At 44.7% G+C, this 23,554-nt stretch overlaps 1 protein-coding gene across 1 annotated transcript in view; it reads right to left on the reverse strand.

Moving 5' to 3' along the window:
- Window positions 1-23,554, reverse strand: part of MGAT4B (alpha-1,3-mannosyl-glycoprotein 4-beta-N-acetylglucosaminyltransferase B) — a 41,260-nt gene that overhangs the window by 15,237 nt on the left and 2,469 nt on the right. The window contains exon 2 of the mRNA XM_010169069.2: window positions 533-712. Within this exon, the coding sequence (XP_010167371.2) occupies window positions 533-712 (180 nt within the window). The remainder of the gene's footprint in view (window positions 1-532; window positions 713-23,554) is intronic.

The following is a 23,554-nucleotide window of genomic DNA, read 5'->3' on the forward strand; positions in this document are numbered from 1 at the left end:
AGGGCCTTAAAGAAATCCCAAAACTTTTGGGAAGGAGCAGGGAGAATGAAGATCAAATGAAGGTCAAATCAGATCTTTCTGTAGAGATCCAATTTTCTTCAACTGAGCAACTTAAAAAAAAAGAACCAAAACAAAAGAACAAATAAATTGGCAAGGGGTGCTCAGCCAGCCTAACTCTTTCCTCCCCCCTCTCTTCAGGTACCCATTTTCCATATGGATTCAATACAGCCATAGGAAACGGCATGTATGCCTTGCAAGGAAAAAAAAAAAGCTTGTAGGCAAGCAAATTGGCAAATATCCTCAGCAGAGGCAAATCTCAATGTTTAATGATGCATATGCACCTCTAATTAAACAGCTTAAGAGTTCCCGAGTCCCTCTGAACTCCACAACTTGCTCGCGCCGGGGGAGAGAAGAGCACATCCTGTCTGCAGCCCTGCACACACACACACACACACACACACACACCTCTCTACCTCCTCATTAGCAACTGCTTCAAAACAGCCCGAGATCCTCAACTTCTCTGTTTATTCACCAGATAAGCTGCTCCAGGTCCGGTTTATATCCCGCAGGGCTTGCTTCTCCGAAATCGCTCTCTTGATCTCCTCCAGGACCAGGTTGAGCTCCTTCGAGCGCTTCAGGCTCTCCTGCTCGGCCGCGTGCAGTCGGTCCCGGAGGGCGAGAAACTCCCGCTGGTAGATGTCCACAATGTCACCTGCAGATGGAAAAGAGAGAGAAGTTTTTTCCTCCACAATCTGAAAGGTTTCAAGCCCCCAAAACGATGCCTATCACTCATACCTCTCCTACCTCCACAATCCTTAAAACATTAATTTAGGGAGCTGTGGTCCAGCACACACACCCATCGGTTGTGTTGGAGAGAGGGCAGTTTAAGATGTAGAACTACAACAGAAAAGCTACTCCCATTCTTCTCTTTAACTTGGGTTTGTGGGTCATATAGAAATACAACCTGGTTCTCTAGGACAAAAGCATGCAGCAAAAAGTAAGTTGCATGGTAGTTCTTCTTCACTACATACTCAGTACAGGTGAGTCAGCTGCTGGCATTAATTTTATGAGCAATATTCTGCAGCTCCAGAAGTTTGGGCACGTGAGACAGCAACTGTTGGAGTAAGCAGCGGGGAACCAGAGTCAAGGGAAAAAAACCTGAAAGCACTGGTGGTGATGGCCCATTAAAGCCATGAGAAACCCTAGGAATATCAATATTTTAATTGCCTTGCTCCTTGCTTTGGTTCCCTGATGGTACCTAATGGAAAGAGTTTTAAGAGCATGTGTCAAAGGTCATTCAAGTGGGTAATTCCAGAGAACTCCTAGACAGTATCTTGAAGGTCTTCTCTAGATGGTATGGGGCATCTCCTGGATGACCGTGAGTGATGGCAAGCAAGGTGTTGGGAAGGAGGCCAACGCTCTGCAGCGAGAAGAGGGCAGGCACAGCACCTCCTCCGGCTTCAAAAGGAAGTCCCAAATTCTAGTGGCCAAAAGGGATTTTGGGAATCTAACCTCTCTGAAACAAGGCAGGAAAAAGAATATCACATGGTAATAGCTGCCTGGATGCAAGTGTTTGGAGATGGATCTTAAGGATGTACTAAAAATGAAATATATATAAAAAAGTAACTTTTGATAGGGTAATAAAGCTTTTCATTTTGAAACAACATCTTATCAGCATGCCCTTTTTAAGCAATAAAACTTTCAAGAGCCTTCAGCTGGAACTAACTACACAATAGCTGGGAGGGGAATCAGTTAGCCATTAATGAACTTTACCGGGCTGGTTTTTATCCCGTTATTAATGAAACTACTCATTAAAAATATACCTTTATCTGTGGTCACTCGTGTGTTTTCAGCAAGGCCTGAAGCAATAACTCACAGGCCTACACCCAAAACAGATTTATCCACTGGATAGTAGGACCCTCAGCCCAAACATGATCAGGAGAATTAATGACCAAAAATACTGCACTGGAGCTTCCCAACACAGGGCTAAGTATAAATCAGAGTCACTGAAAAAAGATGCACTAACTGCATCAACAACTTCTATTTTGGGGTCCATAAAGAAAAAGAAAAAGGAACTCTGAAGATCAGACATACCCAGCTCCAAAGCACAGACTTTCCAAGACAACAGTGCTTCCCAGTGCGCCTCCCGTTAATACTTTTGCCTAGGAAAAGTTTCCCCCATGGGGTCTTTCCCCCCAAAAAAACCTTCTTAAAGACTCACTGCTTCAACACAAGGGACCACCACCCCTCAAGCCAATCTGCCTCCTATTAACCTTTCAGCATTCTCCTCAAAGCCACTGGCACACAGGGAGGGAGCAGAGGAAGTTACACCCATTTGATTATTCCGTCCATCTGACAATACATTATTCAGAGAAAGTCGAGGGACAGACATAAACAAGACCAGTCCTTCCTTTTTCCTGTGCGCTGCTGCTCGCTTTCCACTCCCAGCAAGAAAACATTTGAAATTTGCAGAAAAACAAGTTAACACCCAGCTCCGGGAGCTGCCGGGGGAATTCACAGGAGGATGTCAGGCTTTAAATTGACTCCACGATGAGCCAGACCTTTACCTGCTGGTACCTTTCAGACTTAACAATATACCTTTCAGCTTCCCAGTACTTTAGATTATGGGTTTTCCTATTTTTTATCTTTTACCAGCTGCATCTGTGAACACCAGCAAGGAGCAAGTCTCGCTTCCCATTTTTGCACAAAATGATGGCAGGAACTGTGCTTGTGGAAGGCTGGAAGCATTTCATTCTCAGCTTACCAGGGGGTTACTATCCCATGGGTGCTATCAAAGCCAAATCACAGCTAAAGGCTACCATTAGATCTTGTTCTGCAATACCTGGAGCAGAGTAAAGCCAAGGCTTTGCACTTAATGGCTTTTTCCAGAGCACTGCACTTCGTTTGTGTCAGATTTAGAAGGGAAATGTCACTGATTATTCAGCCACTAATGACCTGCCCGCGGAAGCCAAGAGCTGTACTTTTCATTAGGCTGCAATGGTGATGTGCAGTCAACCATTTGCTGCTTTTCTGGCTAATGGTTGGAAGTGAAATTGTATTTGTTTCCAGTGCTCTTGTCCTATGATGTCTTCGTAGGCTTTCCATTCTTTAATTAAAATTTCATGAAATTTAAAAGCTGATCGATTGTGACCGATTCTGGTGACAGCTTCAATAGTCCAAGACAAAGCCCAAGATGGGTGTACAGTTTCCCATGAATTTCCAGTAATGCTACTGGGGACTCGTCAGTCTGCAAGGACACATGGATGCAGATCTGCCCTCCTCACAAACACTCTCAGCCAGGGAGAGCTCTGAAAAGCCACAAAGGGCAGCAGGGGATAATGGGGGGGAAATTAGCTCCCATCTCCACAAGTAAGGTTGGACACAGAAGTGATTTGCTGCCAATTAGGCTGAACGAATTTTTCAGCTAGTGTCAGTTCAGCACAGACCCTTTACTTACCTTTCAAAGCAGCAGTGCTCCATATCTACATATTTATTGTATTCCCTCCCAGCACAAGATAACAGAGTTCTTAAAATATCTCCAGACTTGAGCACTGCAGGACAAAAACTCCTAGCTATAACTATATTGGCTTGGCTTACTTCTTCTTAAGAGATAACACATTGCTTCAGGCTTAAAATATACTGGTTTAATAAAGAAAGAAAGTTGGTGTTAAGTGATGGTCCGCAGGACAGACCTGGGAGATGAAAAACCTCTCGAACAGGGACTTACAGCACACATTGTGCATACCCAGTGCCCTGCAAACAGCACGTTTCACGCCTTGCCATGCCTGATATTTGCACTCCATGGTCTTTCACAAACCATCTTTAGAAACAGGCTGGCTGTGAGGCTCCACATGTGCATGGAGCAGCTTCTTACAAGCGCTAGGCACGGCTGAGCGCCGGCTGCCATCTGTCCGCCCCGGCACTCCCCGGAGCAGATCTGGAGGGGTCTGTCCCTGGAGATAGGAGCAGCCTGCGGCGGAGGGACAGCAGGAGTAGGAAGCATCCGGCTGAGCATCGCTTGCTGACCGACAGCTCCCTGCTCTACTTCCATCTCCCACCCTGGCTGTGCCCAGCTGCAGCGGCCAAGCTTCACATTTATAGCTGGGGGCTTCCAGCTGAGATCCCTGCACTGGGTTTGCTGAGCAACAAGAAGAATCACTGGTGAAGCTGCAGGCAAGGATGGCTTCAACGGGTTCCCTTCCCGGCAGCCGGGACGCAGTGGTGTGCAGGGGATGGGCACATGCTGGTGGGGCTCACGGGATGCTCCCCAGGACCCTTATGGGGGCTCTGAGGAGCTGGTCTCCTGCAGCTTCCCAAAGGTTTTCGTCCACACAAGAAAACACCCATTTAATAAAAAGTATTTCTCCGTGATGGAGAATTCTATGGCTTTGATCTTATTGAAGAGACTATTAAGCACAAACCACGTTTGGCAGCAGAGGTGATGGCTGGGACATCTGTGTCCACTCTGTTTATCCATTTTCAGTTTCTGAGTGAAAGCAAAATACCTAACCTGATCCTCAAACAGCAGACAGGTACAAAACCAGACCAGTGCCAACAAAACCCCAGCCTTGAAATCCCACATGGTCATCCATATATACATTGAGATTGAGAGAGAGATACACACACACACACATATTATACATATATGCAGTCAGGAATGTTATAATTCTGTATTCTGCATTAGTCCTTCAAGTCACAGCCCACCCTCCCAGGGAGCCTGTGGTGCATTTTAAACATGCCCATATTTCAGGACTTTTGGTTTTGTTCTCCACAGATAACCTTTCTCAGCAGAGAAGATGGATGGCCAAAGCCAGAGATTTCCCTCCAATCTTTTCAAAAGCACATGCAAAGTCTTTGCTAGCTGGATTTACCTCTCATTAAGAAGACTTTCAAGAGACTCTGTTTAAAAACTAAAAACAACCTTCAAACCTCTAAACCATTTATCTTGATAAAATCTTGGCTTCAAGAGCACAACTGCACTTTTTTTTGCTGCAAGAGTTCCCAGGGCCAAAACAGCAGAAATAAAGTGCAGTCAGTCCTCAGTTCACAACACAAATGGAGTTGGGGCAGAAAACTAAACTGCCTAGAGAAAACTTCTCTGCAATGACTACGCTCCTTTGTTTAATTTCAAGCACCCCTTTAATTAATAACCATTCCCCCTAGAAGACTTTGAAGGGCCTAGGAGGACTCCAGAGCACAAAACCAACCCCCTCCCCATGCCACAGCATCTATGTTACCCAAAAATGCAAACGGTGAAGCACAGGGAATCAAGCTGGTGAGCCATCCCCCCCCAGTTTGCCACCGTCCCCGTCCCAGCCAGGTGCCTGTGCTGCCCACGCCTGGCTTCGTCCCCAGTCACCGACAGGCGCTCTCGGAGTTAAGATGATGATTAGGGATTTTTATTTTTACATTTTGATGTTTAATGATTTATATAATGCTGGCACCACTCCACATATTACACTAGATTGCCCTGATTTAATCACAGCATTCATTAGATATTTTGCTAACAGAATTTCATCGGACCATTGAAATGGATATAAGGAGTTATGGCGCCTTATCAGTGAATTAAATTCAGCTCCTGAGATGAAAAAGGATTGTCCTGCTTTACCTGAGAACTTATTGGCTAGTGTAGCTTACAGGTGTTAGATACCTTGCACACAGGGATTGGCAGTAACTCCACAATAAACTTTTTATACCATTAAAAGCAAAAGATTGCCCTTTGCTTATTTGGCTGTAGAAGGAAGAAACCAGCTTTAGAGACTCACCATAAACAAACCCCCAAAGCATCCCCCCCAAAAGCCACAGGGAAGTGACTCTGCTGGGGTATGTGGAGCTACAGGTAAGTTGTAACACTAAAAATACTCTCTTAAGCAGCAGAGAAAAAAAGAGAGGATAGTTCAGCATCCAAAATAACCCCCAAAAAAGTCATTGCCCTTGCAGGGCAGGATGAAGATAGAGCAGGACTTTTCCCTCAAATCTATAGAGACACAAACCATGCTCCTGTACGATGAGCAAGGTGAGAGATACATCATCTCCCCTTCCATGAGCCAGCAGAACATTGTTCCCAGTCTTAGACTCATATTTCAAAATCATAAATATTTTGTCAGCTTAGGATATATGCAGCCACCGAGAACTTGGTTTGCATTAAAGAATTGAGCACCAAGACATGCTGAGCAACAAATCAAACACTCTCAGGGCCAGATTTCAGGGATTGGATGGTATCTGGCAGGGTGGACCTCCCAAAAGGCACCAGCAGTTGCAAATACCCTGCTGGGGGCTGATTTGTTCCCATAAAAAGAAAGAGCATTTCAGCAGTGCCATCACCACACAGCGAACACGGACGCTTTACTCAGTAAACGTTATGTGACATTTACATCTCCACTGTGTCCCAAACCACCTGGCTACTGAGTCAAAATAGACATTTTTCTATCTGCTGCTTATAAAAATAGATCCCAGGTTTCTTTATTATGTGTCTTTTTTTTTTTTTTTTTTAAGAAAAAAAGGTTCTGAAAGCAAAAAAGTTTTAAAAGAAACTTTTGCAAGTTTGTTTATTGTATTATGTTGTAATTTGTGGTTAACACCATGACAGAAAGTAACATGGAAAGTAGAGATTTTAGTACCACTGGAAGGCTCATCATTATTGGGAAAATAGCTGTAGGTGCGGAGACCGACAGGCAGGGCAGGGACCAGGGAAGGAAGGAAGCAGCACATGGGTTTCCCAGCTCAAAGGAATTGGGATGTGTTAGATGGTGCTGGCAAGCCCTGGAGTCACCATAATCACAGAATCATGGAATGGTTTGGGTTGGAAGGGACCTTAAAGATCACCCAGTTCCAACCCTCTGCCATGGGCAGGATAATTTCCACTAGATCAGGTTGCTCAAAGCCTCTTCCAACCTGGCCTTGAACCCTTCCAGGGAGAGAACATAACAGCCATGGGTAGTCAAAGCAGCCATCAAAACCAGCAACTATGGTTCAGTTTCTTATGTTCATCCTCTACCCTTTAGAAACATTTTGTTTCAGTCCAGTCCCTACTGACAGTGTGTGCTGCCCTAAATTGGGGCCAAATAACATATTTTGATGGCACCACCACCCCGCCGCACATCTCAGTGCCATCATCACGCCCCAGCTACAGCCTGTGCTCAAGCGCCATCCTGAGCAGAGCCAGCACCATTCTGCAGCATCAGGATCTACGGTGTGTTACAAAAACCAGTACCCAACCTCCCTACCCAGTAAAAGGCACTGGCTGCCTGGGTGGGTGATGGCAGCAGGAGCCATCCTTCGCACCCACCCAGCCGCTCAGCCCAGCGCAGTGGAGGCTCTCGCGCCGCCCCAGGGTCAGCTGCTGGGTTTGAGCATCTCACCACACCTCTGTCACACAGAGCTAACACATCAGCCAGAGCAAGAGGCTTATTAAAAGTCAGCCCGTCTGAAAAAATGAACCTCAAATAAAGAAAGCGCTTCCACCGGCTGCAATCTGCTCTGTGTATGTGTGTGTGTGTGTGTGTGTGTGGTGGTTTTTTTTCAATATTCCCATTTAATAAGAGCCTGTGGTATATTTAACAGCATTTGAACCTTCAACAGCTCTGCGTAATGAGATAGAAATGCAATGCATCTCTCCACTGATGGTCTCTACCCAGAGAACACGAGCACCCTTAAGTCACCACCACTTCTTTTTGCAGCAGTAGGTTTTGATCATATTCCCGTTGCACGTCTCCTCACTGCAGTTTAAGGTTGTCTCAGCACATACATCTTCAGAAGGAGAGAGGAAAATACATATCCCCTGCACCTTATTAATCCAAAGTATGGGCAACTGTTTGCATTTGAGATCCAGTTCAGACAATGTTCACACAGATCCTTCCAAAAATAAGCTTTTTTGGGTTTTTGTTTTTGGTTTTTTTTGCTTTTTTTGCTTTTAAAAAGTCCTAAGCAGTAAGTTTTCAGAGATGGGGATGAGTAGATTTCCCATTATGGGGTTGTAAACCACAGCACATGGTGAACACTGTAGTTCTCCTTCCAAGGAGGAGAACAAATTGCAAGGGTGCCTGTGCCCAGACTCAAAAAACTCTCCAGGGAGCTGCAGAAAGGATGCAAGCTCCAAAGCAAGGCTGTAAAAACTCAGAAATTAGGAAAGCAAACAGTGATGCCCATCACCTATGTCTAGAATGTCTTGGATCAGGGCAGAGGAGACAGCAGAAGCCATCAGACTGCTCTCGGGTACCTGCAGAGCAGGTGTGGGATCTCTTTCTGCAGCCCAGCTCCAGGGGTGAATCACACTGAACCATACAAAGAGCTCCAAGATCACTGCGAATCCCCTGGGTTTTACCTCGCTGCAAACAAAAGCGCTGCCAGGCAAGGAAATCCTTGGTAGGTATAAACCACCATCAGCTTCTCCAAAAGGAACTAGTCCTGCTGATTTTTCCTGAGGTTTTATCAAACCGTTGAAGGGATTTAACGAGACGGAGAGATCAGCTGACAATTCCACAGCTAAGGAGGAGAAGGGAAGAGGGCAAATACTGACATTGATCTAAAGAGAAAGAAGACGGAATTAAATAGTGAATTTTCATCGTAGCAAAACTATCAAGAGGAAGCCATATGGATTGGTATAAAACTCACCATCTAATCGATTTAGCGAGGATCTGGAGAAGGAGATGAATTTGTGAAGTAGCCAAATACAGAGCTGACAGGGAGATAAGTTCATCAAAGCCAGAAAAGAAGCAAATGACCAGGAGAAAAGGCAACAAAATGGCAAATTAATGCCAAAGCTGATAGATGCAAATTAATGGGGGGGGGAGGGAGAGCAAGGTATTTTTCACATAGTTCTTAATTAACAATATTAACTAGGAAGGAGACCAGAGCATCAGAGTGCCTTGATGCTGCTCTGCAGGCAGCAGCAATCCAGGGAACAAAAAACCAAAGGGGATGTAGAGGGAGGTAAACAAGATGTTAGTCTGCTTAGTGAACGGGATGGGGAATAACAGTATGAAGATTATAAAATTATTACAATGATGCTGCCTAATCCCAGAATAGTTTTTACTTCATCTGAAAAAAAGAGTATTATTACAGGCTTAAAAGGGGCTTTAGAAGAGGGTGATGAGAATGATCAAAGGCCTGTAAAAAAAACCCACCCTGCTCGGTGAGGAAATAAAAAATTATATGAGATTATTCATCTTAGGATGGGCATAATAATAGGGCTCATGATGAAAAGCATGTAAAATAGAGTGATATAGTGAAAATATATCACAGACTTCCACTCGCCTTGTCTCAAAATACAGGAGTAAGTAAACATTCAATTCAAATATTAATTTGAAACTGATAAAAGGACACAGAGAAAGTATATTATTTCTCTGAATTCACTGCCATGGAAAAACATTGAAACGAGGAATTTAAACAACATTGAAGAGCTGGAAGGTGCTGCAAGCACAGAGGCACCACAAGATGGGGCTGAGACCAAGGTGGGGTAAATCACCGCCCTGCCGGTACTCCCCGGCTTCATCCAGGTTAGCAGTCCCTTTTTCCCTGTTTCTTGGGAGAAAGACCCTAAATTTCTGTGTCTTTCCTCACAACTTAATTAAGAATACTGCAGCTTTTGTCTTCAAAGCAAAGCAAATTCATTAGCAATCTAATTATTTACCTGTGTAGCACGAATACAGCTTCCGAAGCCTTTTTCTCTCAAATGGAAAGCAAATGCTTTGTTCTTGGTGGGTTTTTTAATACTGTTTTATTTGATTGGGGAATACAAACATGCTGGAAGTGAACAAAATAAAGCGTTACAGAAATCATGGGTCATTAAACCTCGAAATCACTGCAGCTCTACAGGATTTTTAAGCGAGGACATCACACAGACAAACCTGGATGAGAGGTGGAAAGAAAGGGGGGGAAAAAGGGGAATGGGAAAGACTGGGAGCTTGCACCCGTGCTCAGTCCTGACCGAGCAAACCTGTGCATGGTTAAAAGAAGATGCATTTGCCCAATGCACCATCGTTCCATGGCCTGGGCAGGGAAAATGCTCTCGGAACAGACTCACAGTGAAAAGCATGTTGCTCTCCAGTATTGAAAATGCACTTGCAGGAACCTGCAGCAGCCTTGTCTGTACATCACTGAAGGTCCAGGCACACCAGTCTCGGTGCTGGCTATGCCATGGCTTGTTTTATTCATCACTTGTGGCTATGAGCTTCATGTTGGATTGTAAACCATCATGTGCAGTAAAAACCCAAATCGGATTTGCTTGGCTTTCACCACTTGCAAACCTCCAGAATGGATTTCCTTCCCTTTTGCCTTGTTCTCAAATGAGTACCAAAGCTTACAAGTAAAATCTCATGAACCAAAACAACGCCGAAGGAACAGTGGATGTCTGCAGCACACAGGACCATCTTCCCATGGGTGCTGGCAAGGCCCAACTCGGGAGCTTTAAAGAAACATAAAATCCTAAAGCAGAGCAAATGCCTCACGGTCTAACAGGAAACCCCTTTTTATTACAACCTAATTATGTTAACAGTGAAACAGACCTTTTTCCACCAAATCCCACAGCACCCACACATCCCACGCTGAGCCTAGTGCTAAAGGCTCGCAAGTCCATCCGAAAGGAATCCCTCCAAGAAGGGAAGCTGATCTTTGCAAAGGTCACTGTGTTAATCATCACTCCCTTTCTCTAGCAGCAGCCGTCGCTAATTGCCCGTGAAGGAGTCGAAATCAAATTCTTGTTAATCCTCCTCCCAACGTTACTAAAATCCAACATCATCATCATCCCCCCCCACAAATGACCATGAACCACCGGCACTTTGCAGCTGATGGACAAGCTCAGCCCATCTGAGGAGAGATGCAGCAGTGGCAGGTGGAAAAAGCAGTTCCACTTTGCAAATTGAAGGAGAGCTTATCGATTAGCAGCAATAAGTGTCGGGACTTTGTACTTCCCCACCTCCTTGTATGATCGACCATCGCACTCATCATTCCACTAAAGTTACCACCAGACTCACAACAGCCAAAATCCTGGAACAGGGGGAATTAGTTTAATCAGTAACATATGAAGCTTTTGGCACAGCTAAAATGTATGAAAGAATCTGACAACAGCAAAATAAAGTATTGCTGTGTTATAAATCAGAGAACACATATGGAAAAGTTAGAGCCGTGTACTAAGTCAGAGGGATATCAAGGAAATCACAGAAGTTCTGGCTGGAGTCCCTGGCTCCACTGTTGTTAATAGCTGGAGAACTTCAATGCGAGTCAGGTTTGACTTCTTTTTCCAAAAGAATAACTCATTTGCAATGCATGGGACTGTATTAGAGTGAAAGGATATTTAAAGTGTTCCCTTCGCTCCACTGTCTGGGTAAATTGTACATCTTGTCTACCTACAGATCCACAGCGGCAAACAGATTACAATTTCCCTATTGTACCAATGCCCCATGAGATGCACGACTGTGCAGGTAGGTAGAAGCAGATTTTTAAATCACCACATACTGATTACGGGATGAGTTGATCTGAATTGCATTTTGTTTTAGTAGTCTTAAATAATTTGCAGAACGCTTAAAAAAAAAATGCATACAGAACCTTTTAAAATTTACTCAGCATTAATATTTGAAATATTTATCCCCCAGGGTGCAGGTCTGTAACATGAGCACTTAATGGGGTACATTTTCTTCTCTCCCAAGAAAACACAAGACATTGCCATTAAATAGCACACTTAGACCAACTATAAGCGTTGATGGTATCTGAGGGCTCTTGTTTCATTTTATATGCTAGGATAATTCCTGGGAAGAAAAACATACCGCTAAAAGAGTAGGAAGACCCGCTTCTCCCTTTTCTCATTCAGCAGCCAAGAAAACATAAGAAAGGGTTATTATATAATGCTGATACTCCCTCCCACAAAACCACACCGGCCTGCTTTAGAGTGCAAAAAACCCACTTTTTTCTTCTCCTTGCAAAAAAACCCCACGACACTGGAAGTACAAACAAGACGAAGCTCCCGACTTGCCAGCAACAGCAACCTGCAGTAATTTAACTTTTCCCTATTTGAAAACACAGGGTCTATCCCAGAGCCAGGAGGCCTCGGATCCACATCCGACAGCAGTTCCGCTGCGGAGCTGCCTGCCAGCCCCGTGCCAGCAGCAGGGTGATCCCAGCAGATCGGCTCTGCTGCGAGGCAACACAGATGCCGGCCACGGCACGAGGTGGGGGTTGCAGGACATTTCAAGGGTAGAAAATAAACAGCTGGGGGAGGAGGAGGATGCTGACGACGTGGGTGTCCTACTGCTAAGACCTTTGGTTGCTTATTAAATGATGCCTGAAAGCTTCTCAACAAGCTGCTGCTCTGAAATGTTACTGGCATCTCCCACTCCCCCGTGCCAAGCTCTGGGCAGGGTGTCACAAGTGTCTTCCAGTGATCTCAAGCCAGACATGCTGAAATAGGCAGGATGCTCCCTGCACTGTGCCTCTTTGGGCAGCACCCACACCCACACAGCCCCATGGTCCACCATATCCATGGCCTGATCCAGCTGGAAAATTAAGCATCCTCACTGTGGGCTTAATTTTCAGCCAGATCATCCTGCTGACAGAGCCAGTGGTGCAAAGCAAGCACACGGAACCAGGATGCCCTTTTGGACAACAGGTCACACGGAGAGCAGTTTAAATGGCTTGTGAAACCACATCCCTAGAAGGTTTTGCTTTCTTGCAATGTCAGGTTTACCTAATGGCTTAAAGACAATGCACCAAGCTTTACAGTATCCTGCACCACTTCTAGAAATAGGTATGCTTCCCGGAGCCTGGGACCACAAAACCATGGTATTTATTGCTTAATTTCACGACTGTTCCTCAAGTCACGGCTCCCCGTGAGCAGAGATGCGAAGTTCACGCTTCTTGTTTCCTTCAAACACATCTATTTAAATGCATTTGGGTTTTCAGTATTTCACACACCGTTACCTTTACTGGTTGCATATCTAAGGTAACACTAATTGCTATGTGGGCTGCCATGGCTCAGTTTTCCAGACTTTCTACCCAGAGGGAAGCTATGTTGCAGATTTAGTTTGGCACGCTGAGGTGCTGCAAGGAGAGCATAAGATGGATGGGCTACCTGCTTGGAAGGAGAAGAGCCCCCCATTGCTTCGTTGGAACCCTCAAGCTGTGACCAGCAGTATTAGAGCCCATGGAGAGAGTTTTCCATGATAAAACAGTTGCATTTGAGGCAGTCCAGAAAGCAGCAGTGCAGCTGTATGTCCTCACAGGAGCATGCACAGGATGATGTTGCACCCAGCCATGGCCCCTCAGCAGTGCCCACCACCCCCAGCCGCTCCTCCAGATGAAATCAATGGACCAGTCAGTTTTATACCAGCACACGAGGATTTGCCCAGATGCTCAAAGCAAGAGCCCAGACATTTTTAAACTTGGGAAGGTGTGAGGGTGCCCTGGCTTTCAGCTGGGACAGAGATAATTTTCCTCTTAGTAGCTAGAATAGCGCAGTGTTTTGGTTTCAGGATGGGATTTGGTGTGAGAAGAACGTTGATAACATACTAATGTAACAAGAACTTTCCAACTTCCCCATTGGAAAGACTGACTGCCCTCTCTTGATGTTTATTTTTCCCTAAAGAAGAAGAAAATGGCATTAGATTTTGCAGGTGCAGGGGACTGGGGAGGGGCAGAGGAAAAGTAGCAAACCCATACTGACATTTGAATATGCCAATGGGATATTCCATATCATGTAATGCCAGGTTCAGTATATTAATGAGGGTCAACTGGAATGCTCGGGTTCTCTCTCTTCAGGGGCTGCAATTTTGGTTTCAGGATTGTCACTCCTCCAGGATCATTATCTGTGAATGGGATGGGTGGTGAGCAATTGCTCTGTGCATCACTCATTTGTATATTCTATTATTACTATTACTACCATTATTATTGTCATTATTATGTTAAGTTTTATTTTATTTCAATTATTAAATTGTTCTTATCTCAACCTCTGAGTCTCCTTACCTTTACCCCTCCAAATTCTCTCCCCTTTTCCCTAGGGTGGGGGGAAATTGAGTGAGCAGCTGTGTGGTGTTTGGCTGCTGGATGAGTTAAACCATCACAGAGGGAAGACATGAGAGAGCACAGAGCTCTGGAGGGGCCATGGCTGCTCAGCAAAGGCACTGAGCACAGCTGAGTAGAGCCACAGCTTGTACTGAGGGAGTTAAACTGCACGAAATCACAGCAAACGACACCAGTGGGAGTGACAGAGTGCAGGGCCTGACCCCACTCGCTGCACTCTGCTGTCCCAGGGGTGCCAAGAGGTCAAAACCCCGGAAAAATCCCACCGCGGGGGAGCGAGGTTCGGCACAGCAGAGGGAAAACAAGCAGCGTGACTCACCCCGATGGAAACTGCCCTTAAAACTTGCAGTACAAGTATTTAGAGCTCAATTCAAGCCCCTGTTCCCTCTTCACAAAGAGGTTTTCTGTTGGACTGCAGTGCCCGGGGAGGCTGTTTTTGTACTCGGGTGCTTTAGGTACCACCAATGCAGCTGAACATTGCTTTGGAAATGGTCTCTCAGTGGCCACCCGGGCTGCTCAGCACCTCTTCGAGTACTAAAAGCTGTCTTCTGAGCACATGAAGAGATCTTTAGCAATTGGTTCATCCTTTGGAGTGCCTTTATGAGACATCCATAAAGCAAATCACCCTGGGTGAGTCCCCTGTTTATAACCTACCCTCATACCCAGCTTTCCAAAGCTTCCCATGCGCAGGTAGCTTCGTTACCCAGGATCACCGCTGTGTGTTGCTGTGAAAAATCTAATCCCATTTTCTTCTTCTTTAGGGATAAAACAACAAAAGAGGGCAGTCAGTCTGTTAGATCCAGTAGCAATGTGGAAGAAGTGGAGGCAGAGCTATGTCATCTTCTCCAGCAAAGCCATGTCTGAAGAGGAGTGATGCAGATGGGTGAGCTCCAATGCTGTCATGGGCTGGGAGGAGTGGTTCAAGACACACAGCATCTTTCGGGGAACTCATTATTTAGTTTTATGACCATGGAAAAAACCAAAATGTATAAACTGTAAGATCATGACTTTGTATGTAGGTATTTATGACTATGAAGATACTCCCAGAAGACACCCATGGCCATGTCCAAAGCCTGGGGAGAGCAGGGGCATTCTGACAACCTTATAAATCAGTACACTGGAAGAAATATCTTAAGGTTTCCATAACAAACCAGACTAAGCCCTGCCAGTGCAAAGATACTGAAGAGATCCTGGATGCTGCCAAACCACCTCCAGGGTCCCTGCAGCTCTGGTTCCACTCATTTCCAACCCGGCCAGTGCATGTTGACTGTAGCTCGTTCCCTGTCTATGTTTTCCCGAGGACAATCCCGGCAGCTGTGTGTGTCTGTGTGGCACATCAGATTTCAGGGGGTGGCATTTGTACACCCCTTCCCCAGCACAGATTTGGGAGGTGTTGGGCAGGCAGCTGTGTAAGCACCCAGGAACGGGCAGGATGCGAGCGCTAAACCAGCCCTGCTCACCTGCAAAGACAAATAATTCTTTACTTTAACATCTGACAGTAGACTATAAAATGAAGCTGTAAGAACATATCACTGCACACCAAGGGAAATTCATTCCACTGCTAATGCCCATAACTTCCCTACTGAGAGTAATGGGTATCAACAGGAGAACAGATACCTGAGAGTGCTAAAACGTGCACTGTTTTTTTTCTAAGCTTGTGCTGGGCATGTTACTTGAAATACAGAATCACCAAGTTCTTCTTTCTCCCCAACTCTCAAGCTGATGTAAAATGCCCACATTTTAATAGTATGATTACCCATTAGCATAAATTACCAGGGTTATAATGAATTCTCAGAAAAAAAATAAAGTTGTTTCTTTGGAGCTATGTTCCAGTTATATACCAAGTTACATTTCAGCTTAAATAAAAAGCAACTGCTATGATGGGTATCAGATAAGAAGTCAGTCTAAATGATGCAGGAGGTCTTTCCCACCTTTGAAATACATAAACATATGTTTTATTTATGATCAGCATACTATGGGGACTGGCTGATCCTCCGGAGCTGAAGAGGAAGAGCCAGATGATCTTCCAAAGGCAAAGGCAGAGGAGAAAAGCTTGTTGAGTTTCCCAGCCAGGGCAACGATTTATGGATAGGAGCATTTTCTAACTTCAACATCTTCAGCAAGGAGACCGTACGCACTCGTCTTGCTGTTCAAAGGACATCTTGTGCGTATGAGCAAATTTATCCAAATCGTTTTGGCTCCAGCCACAGTAGTATGTTTAGTACACTATTTCCAGATGTGTTTTCTATCCTCGTCAGTCCGGCTGCTGCCTCAAGCCAAGAGAGTTACATAAGCTGCAAAGCTTAATTGGATTATTTACCCCAAATCATTGACCGAGAGGCAGCGGGGCCAGGGAACTGGCCAGGCAGCCTGGAGAGGACCTGCACCAGCACCGGCTTGGGGGGGGAAAGGGAGGGAGCAGAAGCCAGCAAATAAATTAGAGTTCATAAAGCAAGACTGGCTTCCCCACCTCCCTCGAATGTTTTCTCATGCCTCCCATCCCTTTTACAGAGGATATATTGGACAGTATTTTATTAGAGGTATGTTTTCCTATTTTAACAACAATTAGAAAAGAATGCAACAAGCATTTAGAAGACACGAGCATTTCCTCTCTGCACTAACAAGCATTTCCTGACCATGCAGATCCACAACATGGAATAACACATCTAGCAACCTAGTTTTCCCACAATAATATTTTTTTTCCCAAACTCTGGCTGTTGCGGTGGCTTATTTTCCATTTAAGGGCATAATCCTGCTTGTGGGATAACCCATCCCAGCAAATCTTCACAGATGTAATTATTAGGGCAAAGTCCTAAAAAAGAAAAGTGTTGCAACTATTCTCGGGAAGAAATCAGGAAAGAGAAGAGAGAGAAGCTGAAGAGTTTCCAAATGCCGTAGCTATCTAAGTGTGCCAGAATTATTTCGTTCCTTTATTTTTAATAAAACTGCATAGTTAAGTCAGAAGTTAAAACAAGTATGTAAACTCTGAGCAGGTTGCCTACTCCACTGCCTAAACAAAGGGTACGTGCATGCTTGAGAGCTACTTAAACCCTTGCCATGAGGCCTTGGATGGACTTTGTATGGCTTCACTACAAATAATAATTAAAAAAAGCAGCCTGGTATCCTTCTCTGCCACTGCTGACAACATTCCCACCACTCTCCACCAGGCAAAGTGCCACGGATAAATTCAACAGATTAAACCAGCCAGAACAGTACAACAGGCAGGGATGTGCTCAGCTCTGCTGGAAACAGCTACACAAACACTGCAAACCACACACAGCACTCCGAGAGAGAAGATGCCTCTCACCCACCCCAGCTCTGGTCCCCAAAGCATCATGCACACACAACAAACCCCCAAAATCCAGGGCTGTGAAGCTCCACCGCCCCGGTGCAGCATCCGTGCTGCAATTCACAATGAATATTCCCATGAATGAGGAGCTCCCATTACCGTGCCATACAGAGTAATAGTCAACAGCAGTGGTGACCAAAAAGCTATTTACAGAAGGGCTCTCTGCTATGATCCCATGATTACTAGTTATGGAAATTTTTATTTTTTTTTTTTTAAAGAATACAAAGAGAGATTTCCACAGGGCACAGCGAGCCATACAATTTGTGCCGTGCTTGGACTTTGTAAATCAAAACCCAAGCGATGTTTACAGCACTCTAGTTGTTCCTTAAACTTTATTTTTCTTTACCACATGCATTTTATGCCCTCAGTGAGCTGCAGCGTAAAGCTCTGCGTTACTGATGGAAAGCAGAAAGTTGGCACAGCCTGATTGTGCAAACCAGCCTCCCCCCCACGTTATCTGCATTAAGAGCTTCAACAAATTCGTGTAATACCCAGCATTATAGAAATGGATTTCCAACCAGAAGAGCAGTTGGCAGGATTAAACAAGTAGAAAAGCACAGGCACATAAAAAATCAGGAGGTCTGCACACGAGCGAATGGAGCAAGCAGAAAATAACTGGGCATGCTCCCCGGGCTCGGGGACCGCTTCTTTTACAACAGACAGTAATGTCTCATTACAGGAGAAACAAATACAATAAAGATGAATATTCCATCTTCCCCCAGCTACGTTTTAAGTGTTAAGCCAATACAAATTTTCAGGTTATATTTCACAAAAATAGCTACTCAAAAAAAAAACCCTGCTGGCAGGGCAGGGCAGCAAAGCAAATTTGATTTGAAAGATAAATCCTACATTCTTCATATGTGAAAATATATCGGACTTTATCATAACAACCCCTCCCAGGACCAAAAGAAGCCATAGAGTAAATTCACAATAAAAAATAGTTTCTTTTGTTCTTCTTCCCCTATATTGCTTAACTCAATACAGACAAAATTACTGTCAAACCAGCAGTTACTGCCTCGTACAAATAGATGCTCCACACCTTCCCAGCGCCGCGCTGCTCTGCAGTCAATATGGAATCAACCCAGCACTTGGGATCATCAGTAAAACGCCTGGATGGTAAAACTACACGGATGCTGCAATTACTGTCATCACAAAATGACCATTCAGTTCCACTTCTCCACCGAGGCAAGACGGTACCAACCCTCTGCTCACAAACACAGCCTTGTTGGGATGTCTAGGCATGAAGGCGCCTGACACCAGCCAGTGCTGGAAGATCACTGGCAATTTAAGGACATGCTTAATGCTGAGCTGGACCAGGACACTGTAGCATCACCATTTCTAGCTGATAAAAGTGCAAGCTCAATATATGGTTTCCACTTCTTTGTGAAAATTACTAGAAGACATGTGAAACGGTCTTAAAGCCACCCTTTGGTGCAGGATTGTAAATCTGGATCATTGTCGTCTTCCCTCCCACAGCAAGAACAGGGCAATGAGCCAGGACATGGCACTGAAGGGTGACCATCCACCTCTTACCAGGATGGGGCAGGGAGCAGAGGAGGAAGCACCTTTAATCAGTTAAATCCCAGTTTGGTCAGAACTTTGGTCAGATCCTTGCAAAGAACATCCCTTGGTTGCTCCCCCAAACAAAACGAAACCCTTGACACATGCAGAAGGCCTTGGCAATGGAGTGCAGAGAGAAGCACCATACCCAGGAGTGTGCTGGATGCTTAAACATTAAAACCTGTGGCTTTATTCAGTTCTGCACCTGCAGTGCTCACCGACCCCCACGGCCGGGAAGGGGATGGATCCGGGGAGGGGACCCTGGGAACAGGAGCTGGAATTGTCGCAGGCAACAGTGGTACCAGGGGAGTGAGGGTGGCTTCCAGTCTTGTGCTTCTTGCAACCTCAAGAAGACCTTTCCGGATTCAAAATATTTTTCATTAGGACTAAATAATTAATTATGATTAGTAACTTTAGCTATAAGAAAAGTATGAAGCAGTCAATCACTTTTACCCCACTAACTAGGAAAAAATAAATTAAATATATATCTCTCTCTATATATATATATCTAAAATAAACCTGGCACGTTTGGCAAAGCTTTCCTGCTGCCTAAACCATGGCAGGAATAAGCTCAGTGATGACCTGAGGTGCAACAGAGCTGTGCAAGGGTGGCAGCTCCTGAGGTTTGTAGCTTTGGCCAAACCCTGACTGCCAACGCCAGAAATCCTGCTGTGCCAACGTAACTTGGATTCAAGCACTGGAGACAAACCTGCACCAAGAAGCAGCTGTGCCATGGATCACAGCTTGAAGGAGAGCTTAGGCTTTTAGGTTTGCTTTTTATTTATTTATTTTTAAAGTTGGTTTACCATATATTTATCCCATGTATATCTCCTCTTGCCTTGCAACTCCATTTTGAATTATTTATCATCGGGTATCACATTCATTTGCATACTTCATGAGGTGCAAAACAAATGATTAGTCATTACATCTTGGATTTTCCCAAATCATCCGTGCCAGGCTCTGCAGTAGTTTTGTTTTGGTTTTCTCTAATTCTTTGGGGGGAGGGGAAAAAATTCAAGGGGGGGAATATTGGATTTGCTGGAAACACAGAATAAAATAGTCCACACTTTGTTGATAGCAAAGGCTTATTACTCTGTTACAGCCGTACTCCACAAGGAACGGGCAGGCTATCATCTTCGGCGTAATTTAACCGGTGATACAAATTGCAAGCAGTATTATTTCAAAGACCTTTATTTATTGATTAGAAACAAAGTCCTTATCCTCTTCCTGCTCCCTCCTTGAGTCGTGCTGATTGCGCACAATAGAGAGCTATCCCTTAAAGAGCCAATTAAGTCAACTTCTAAAAGGTAATTGAATAGCTGAAATTCTTCGTGCAATATTGTACTGCATTATCTTGATTGCAATGCAGAAAAACAAAGCAGCCAGAGCAATGAAAATTAGAAAATGAGGCATTAGCCATAGGTAGGAATACCGAAATGGATAGTCTCATTATCAAAGAAAAAAAAAAATGATGATTATTTGCTTTCTGTGGTTACTTCTAAACCTTGCTAGAGGTGTGAGAAGGGAAAAAAAAACCCAACCCAACAACAAACCACTTGGTTTGGTTTGTTTTCTGCACTTGGCAGGAATTTATGAGGGATTGGCTGAGCTGCTGACCAGGCATAGAGAATGGTGTTGGCCACAGCCACCCCATCACAGCCCTCCCCAGGGTGGAACCCAACATCTGGGCATCCTGCACTCAACCAAAACCTCAGATTAAAGCTTTGTGGCTGGGGCTTTATAAAGATAACACCTTCTGTAGGGATTCACCCACGCCTGATGGAGGAGTTCATACTATCCTCCAGTAGAGCCACCAACAGACCTTCTCTCTTCTGCCCTCCTGCCTACCTTCTAAAGTACCTGGAGGATTTCAGATCACCTCTGGGATTTCCATACCATGGGCCAATTGGGCTAAAGCGAGACTAGGAGTTTGAAACCTGTTGGGAAGAAGGACATAGCTTCAGTCCCTCAGAAAAATCAAGTTGTTGGTTTGTTGTTTTTTTTTAAAAAAAAGAGGAGAATGATTGTAAGCTTGCCAGTACTCAGAAGTTATATAAAATCAATCACTTAATTACAGCAAAAAAAAAATGCATCACAAACTGAGAGCAGAATCCTCAGGAACTTGAAGACGCTGTCTGTACGTGGTCAAAATTCACCATCAATTTCCAAGGAACATCTCAAAGTCACAGCTCTCAGGCTATAAAGCATTTACATAGGCACATAAAAAAGAAGCTTTTTCCAAAGTAGGAAAAGAGGTGCCACAAAATGTAAAAATCTCCCTCTTCCTTCTGCGCTGACAGCAGACCCTGGTGTGATCTACAACCCTTGTCCTCCTGCCCCTTCCTCTGCCTGGGTTTCCAGAGCAGCAGAATCAATCCACCCAGCCAAACTTCCGAGCAAATTAATGGACAACTACTGCTTTCCCAGAGCTGTTTGGGCAACGTCTGCCTCCCTGCACGTGTATTTTGTCTGGCACCAGGAATCTTGCTGAAGATGATCACACAGCTGAGTGGGACGAGATGCTGCAGCACCTCAGCCCCAGTATGTGGATGCTTTCTCCAGCTGTTCTCCCAGCAGCTACCCCAATGCTCAAGTTCCCTGCCCCAAGTCCTGTAGACTTTCCACCCCAGTACAAGCATAGACCTCCCAGAGCAACCCAATAAATGTTATTTCTCTGCCAAGAAATGTGCCAGCAGAGAAATGCCAACCCATGCTTCTGTAGACATGGCTTCTGTGTTTGAGGGGCTACAGGAGGGATGGTCAGAGGGAGGTTTCAAAGGGATTTACACAACTTGCAGGTTGGGAACTCCTCCTGAGCCTTGATTTCCCACCTGTGAAATGGGCTGAATGATACCCCATCAACTTTGTAATGGGCTTTGCTTTTCATCAATCCACTTCCACATCTAGGAGTCCACTGCCACCACCCTCACCATGCTGCTCTGGGGCTTTGGGAGCTGTTGGTCTGAACCAAAACATCCATTAATTGATCAGGAATTTGGCAGTATCACGTAACTAATCCCTGAAATATACATGGTACAACGTTTGCCACTGTGCACCAGAAATACGGCGTCAACACACACCACCGAGTCCTGCCCAAACTTCTGCCTTACTCATTTTTGTCAGTCACTCCTCAGTTTATTTTGCAATTATCTCTGCAATTCCCACTGAAAAGACAGGACACAATTTTAAGTACTTGAACAATTTTTTCACACTCGAATGGTCTTTACCCAAAAGAAGTCAGAAGGAAGCCTGGGCACTCAAATACACCCCAAGAGTCCCAGTCCTCAGACAAGACTCCATAAAATGGGAGCTTTAGTTTTTCTTAATTCAGCAGAGGGAAAGCTCATCAAATACAGCAAGCACCAACCTCTCCCTGGTCAGTCTATACTCGAGACTTGTTCTATCTTTTCAAAAGCTCTTTTCAATTACACAATCAAAAAAATCTGTAAGGACTATATCGAGAACAGCTCTAAAAATTGTTCGTACTTTCCCCGAGAGCTTACGTCAGCTCATCGGATAGAGGAGCCAAGAGAACAAATATTTCACAGAGCAGCCGTTGCACATAAATACTGTTCCCTGACATAGGTGCCCGGTGAATACAATGACATCCTCACATCAATTACCAGTACACTCCAAAAACACCGTTTGTAGAAGACAAATAAACAAACAAACAAACGTAAGCTTGAAATAAGAAATGATTTGAGATTCTAGCAAGCCGCTTCACCTTATAATCTTTATTTCCTGAGACACATTGTGCTGGTTCGTATTCCAATAACACATTTGTGTAACCGCACAGGTACAAGGGAAGCGTACAAATCACGTCTCCCAAAAACAACTGTTGGCAAAGAGCAGGATTTGTGTATTCATCGCTCACCGTTGAACAGTTACACACATTTTAATTCCAATCTCAAACACAATTTGTACCGCGGCAGATGTTTCCTATAGCGCAGGCTTCCTTTGGATGAGAGTTAATTCAGTTTGAACATGGCAGCAATGAAGGAAGGGATTTAAACAAATATTTTCTGCTTCCTCTCTAAGCTTGATGCTGCAGAGGTAAAAATGAGGCAGTACTCAATTGAACAGCTAAACCTGCCTCTCCCAGCCTCGGCTTTGAATTCAGACCAGCCCGTGCTTCCCTGCCACCAAAGCCTCCCCTCTCTGTGACAGCAGCCTGGGTCAGAAAGAAATCAAATTATTTTAACGAGGTTCTTTCAAATGCACACTGATGTAACCAAGAAGAGAATATGCCTCTTGTTTTAGGCTGCTTAACTTTCACCAAAAAAAAGGGGGCATGCTCCTCTGCAAAACTCTTCTTCCTCTCCCCTTGTTATCCTCGGCACCTTCCTCCTGTTACTCGACATTAACAAGCGGATCATTATTTCACCAGCCGCAATCAAAACCTTCCATAAGATAAGATCCAACTGCCATTTCACATTCACGTAGTTGCCCACACTGCAGAGCCCTGAAATGCTCTTCACGAGTTGTGTGCACGGGGATCGTCTCGTCACCCATCAGCCAAATGGGCTCGGGAAGCAACAGCTGCTTAAATAGCGCACACGCAGCGGAGGAGTTTAAGGGGAAAAGGAATACTATAAATAATTGAAATCACAGTAAGAAATGTAGGCAGAGCTGAGG

Source organism: Antrostomus carolinensis, unplaced genomic scaffold, assembly GCF_000700745.2.
Source record: "Antrostomus carolinensis isolate BGI_N321 unplaced genomic scaffold, ASM70074v2 scaffold24215, whole genome shotgun sequence".
In the NCBI taxonomy this organism is placed as follows: Eukaryota; Metazoa; Chordata; class Aves; order Caprimulgiformes; family Caprimulgidae; genus Antrostomus; species Antrostomus carolinensis.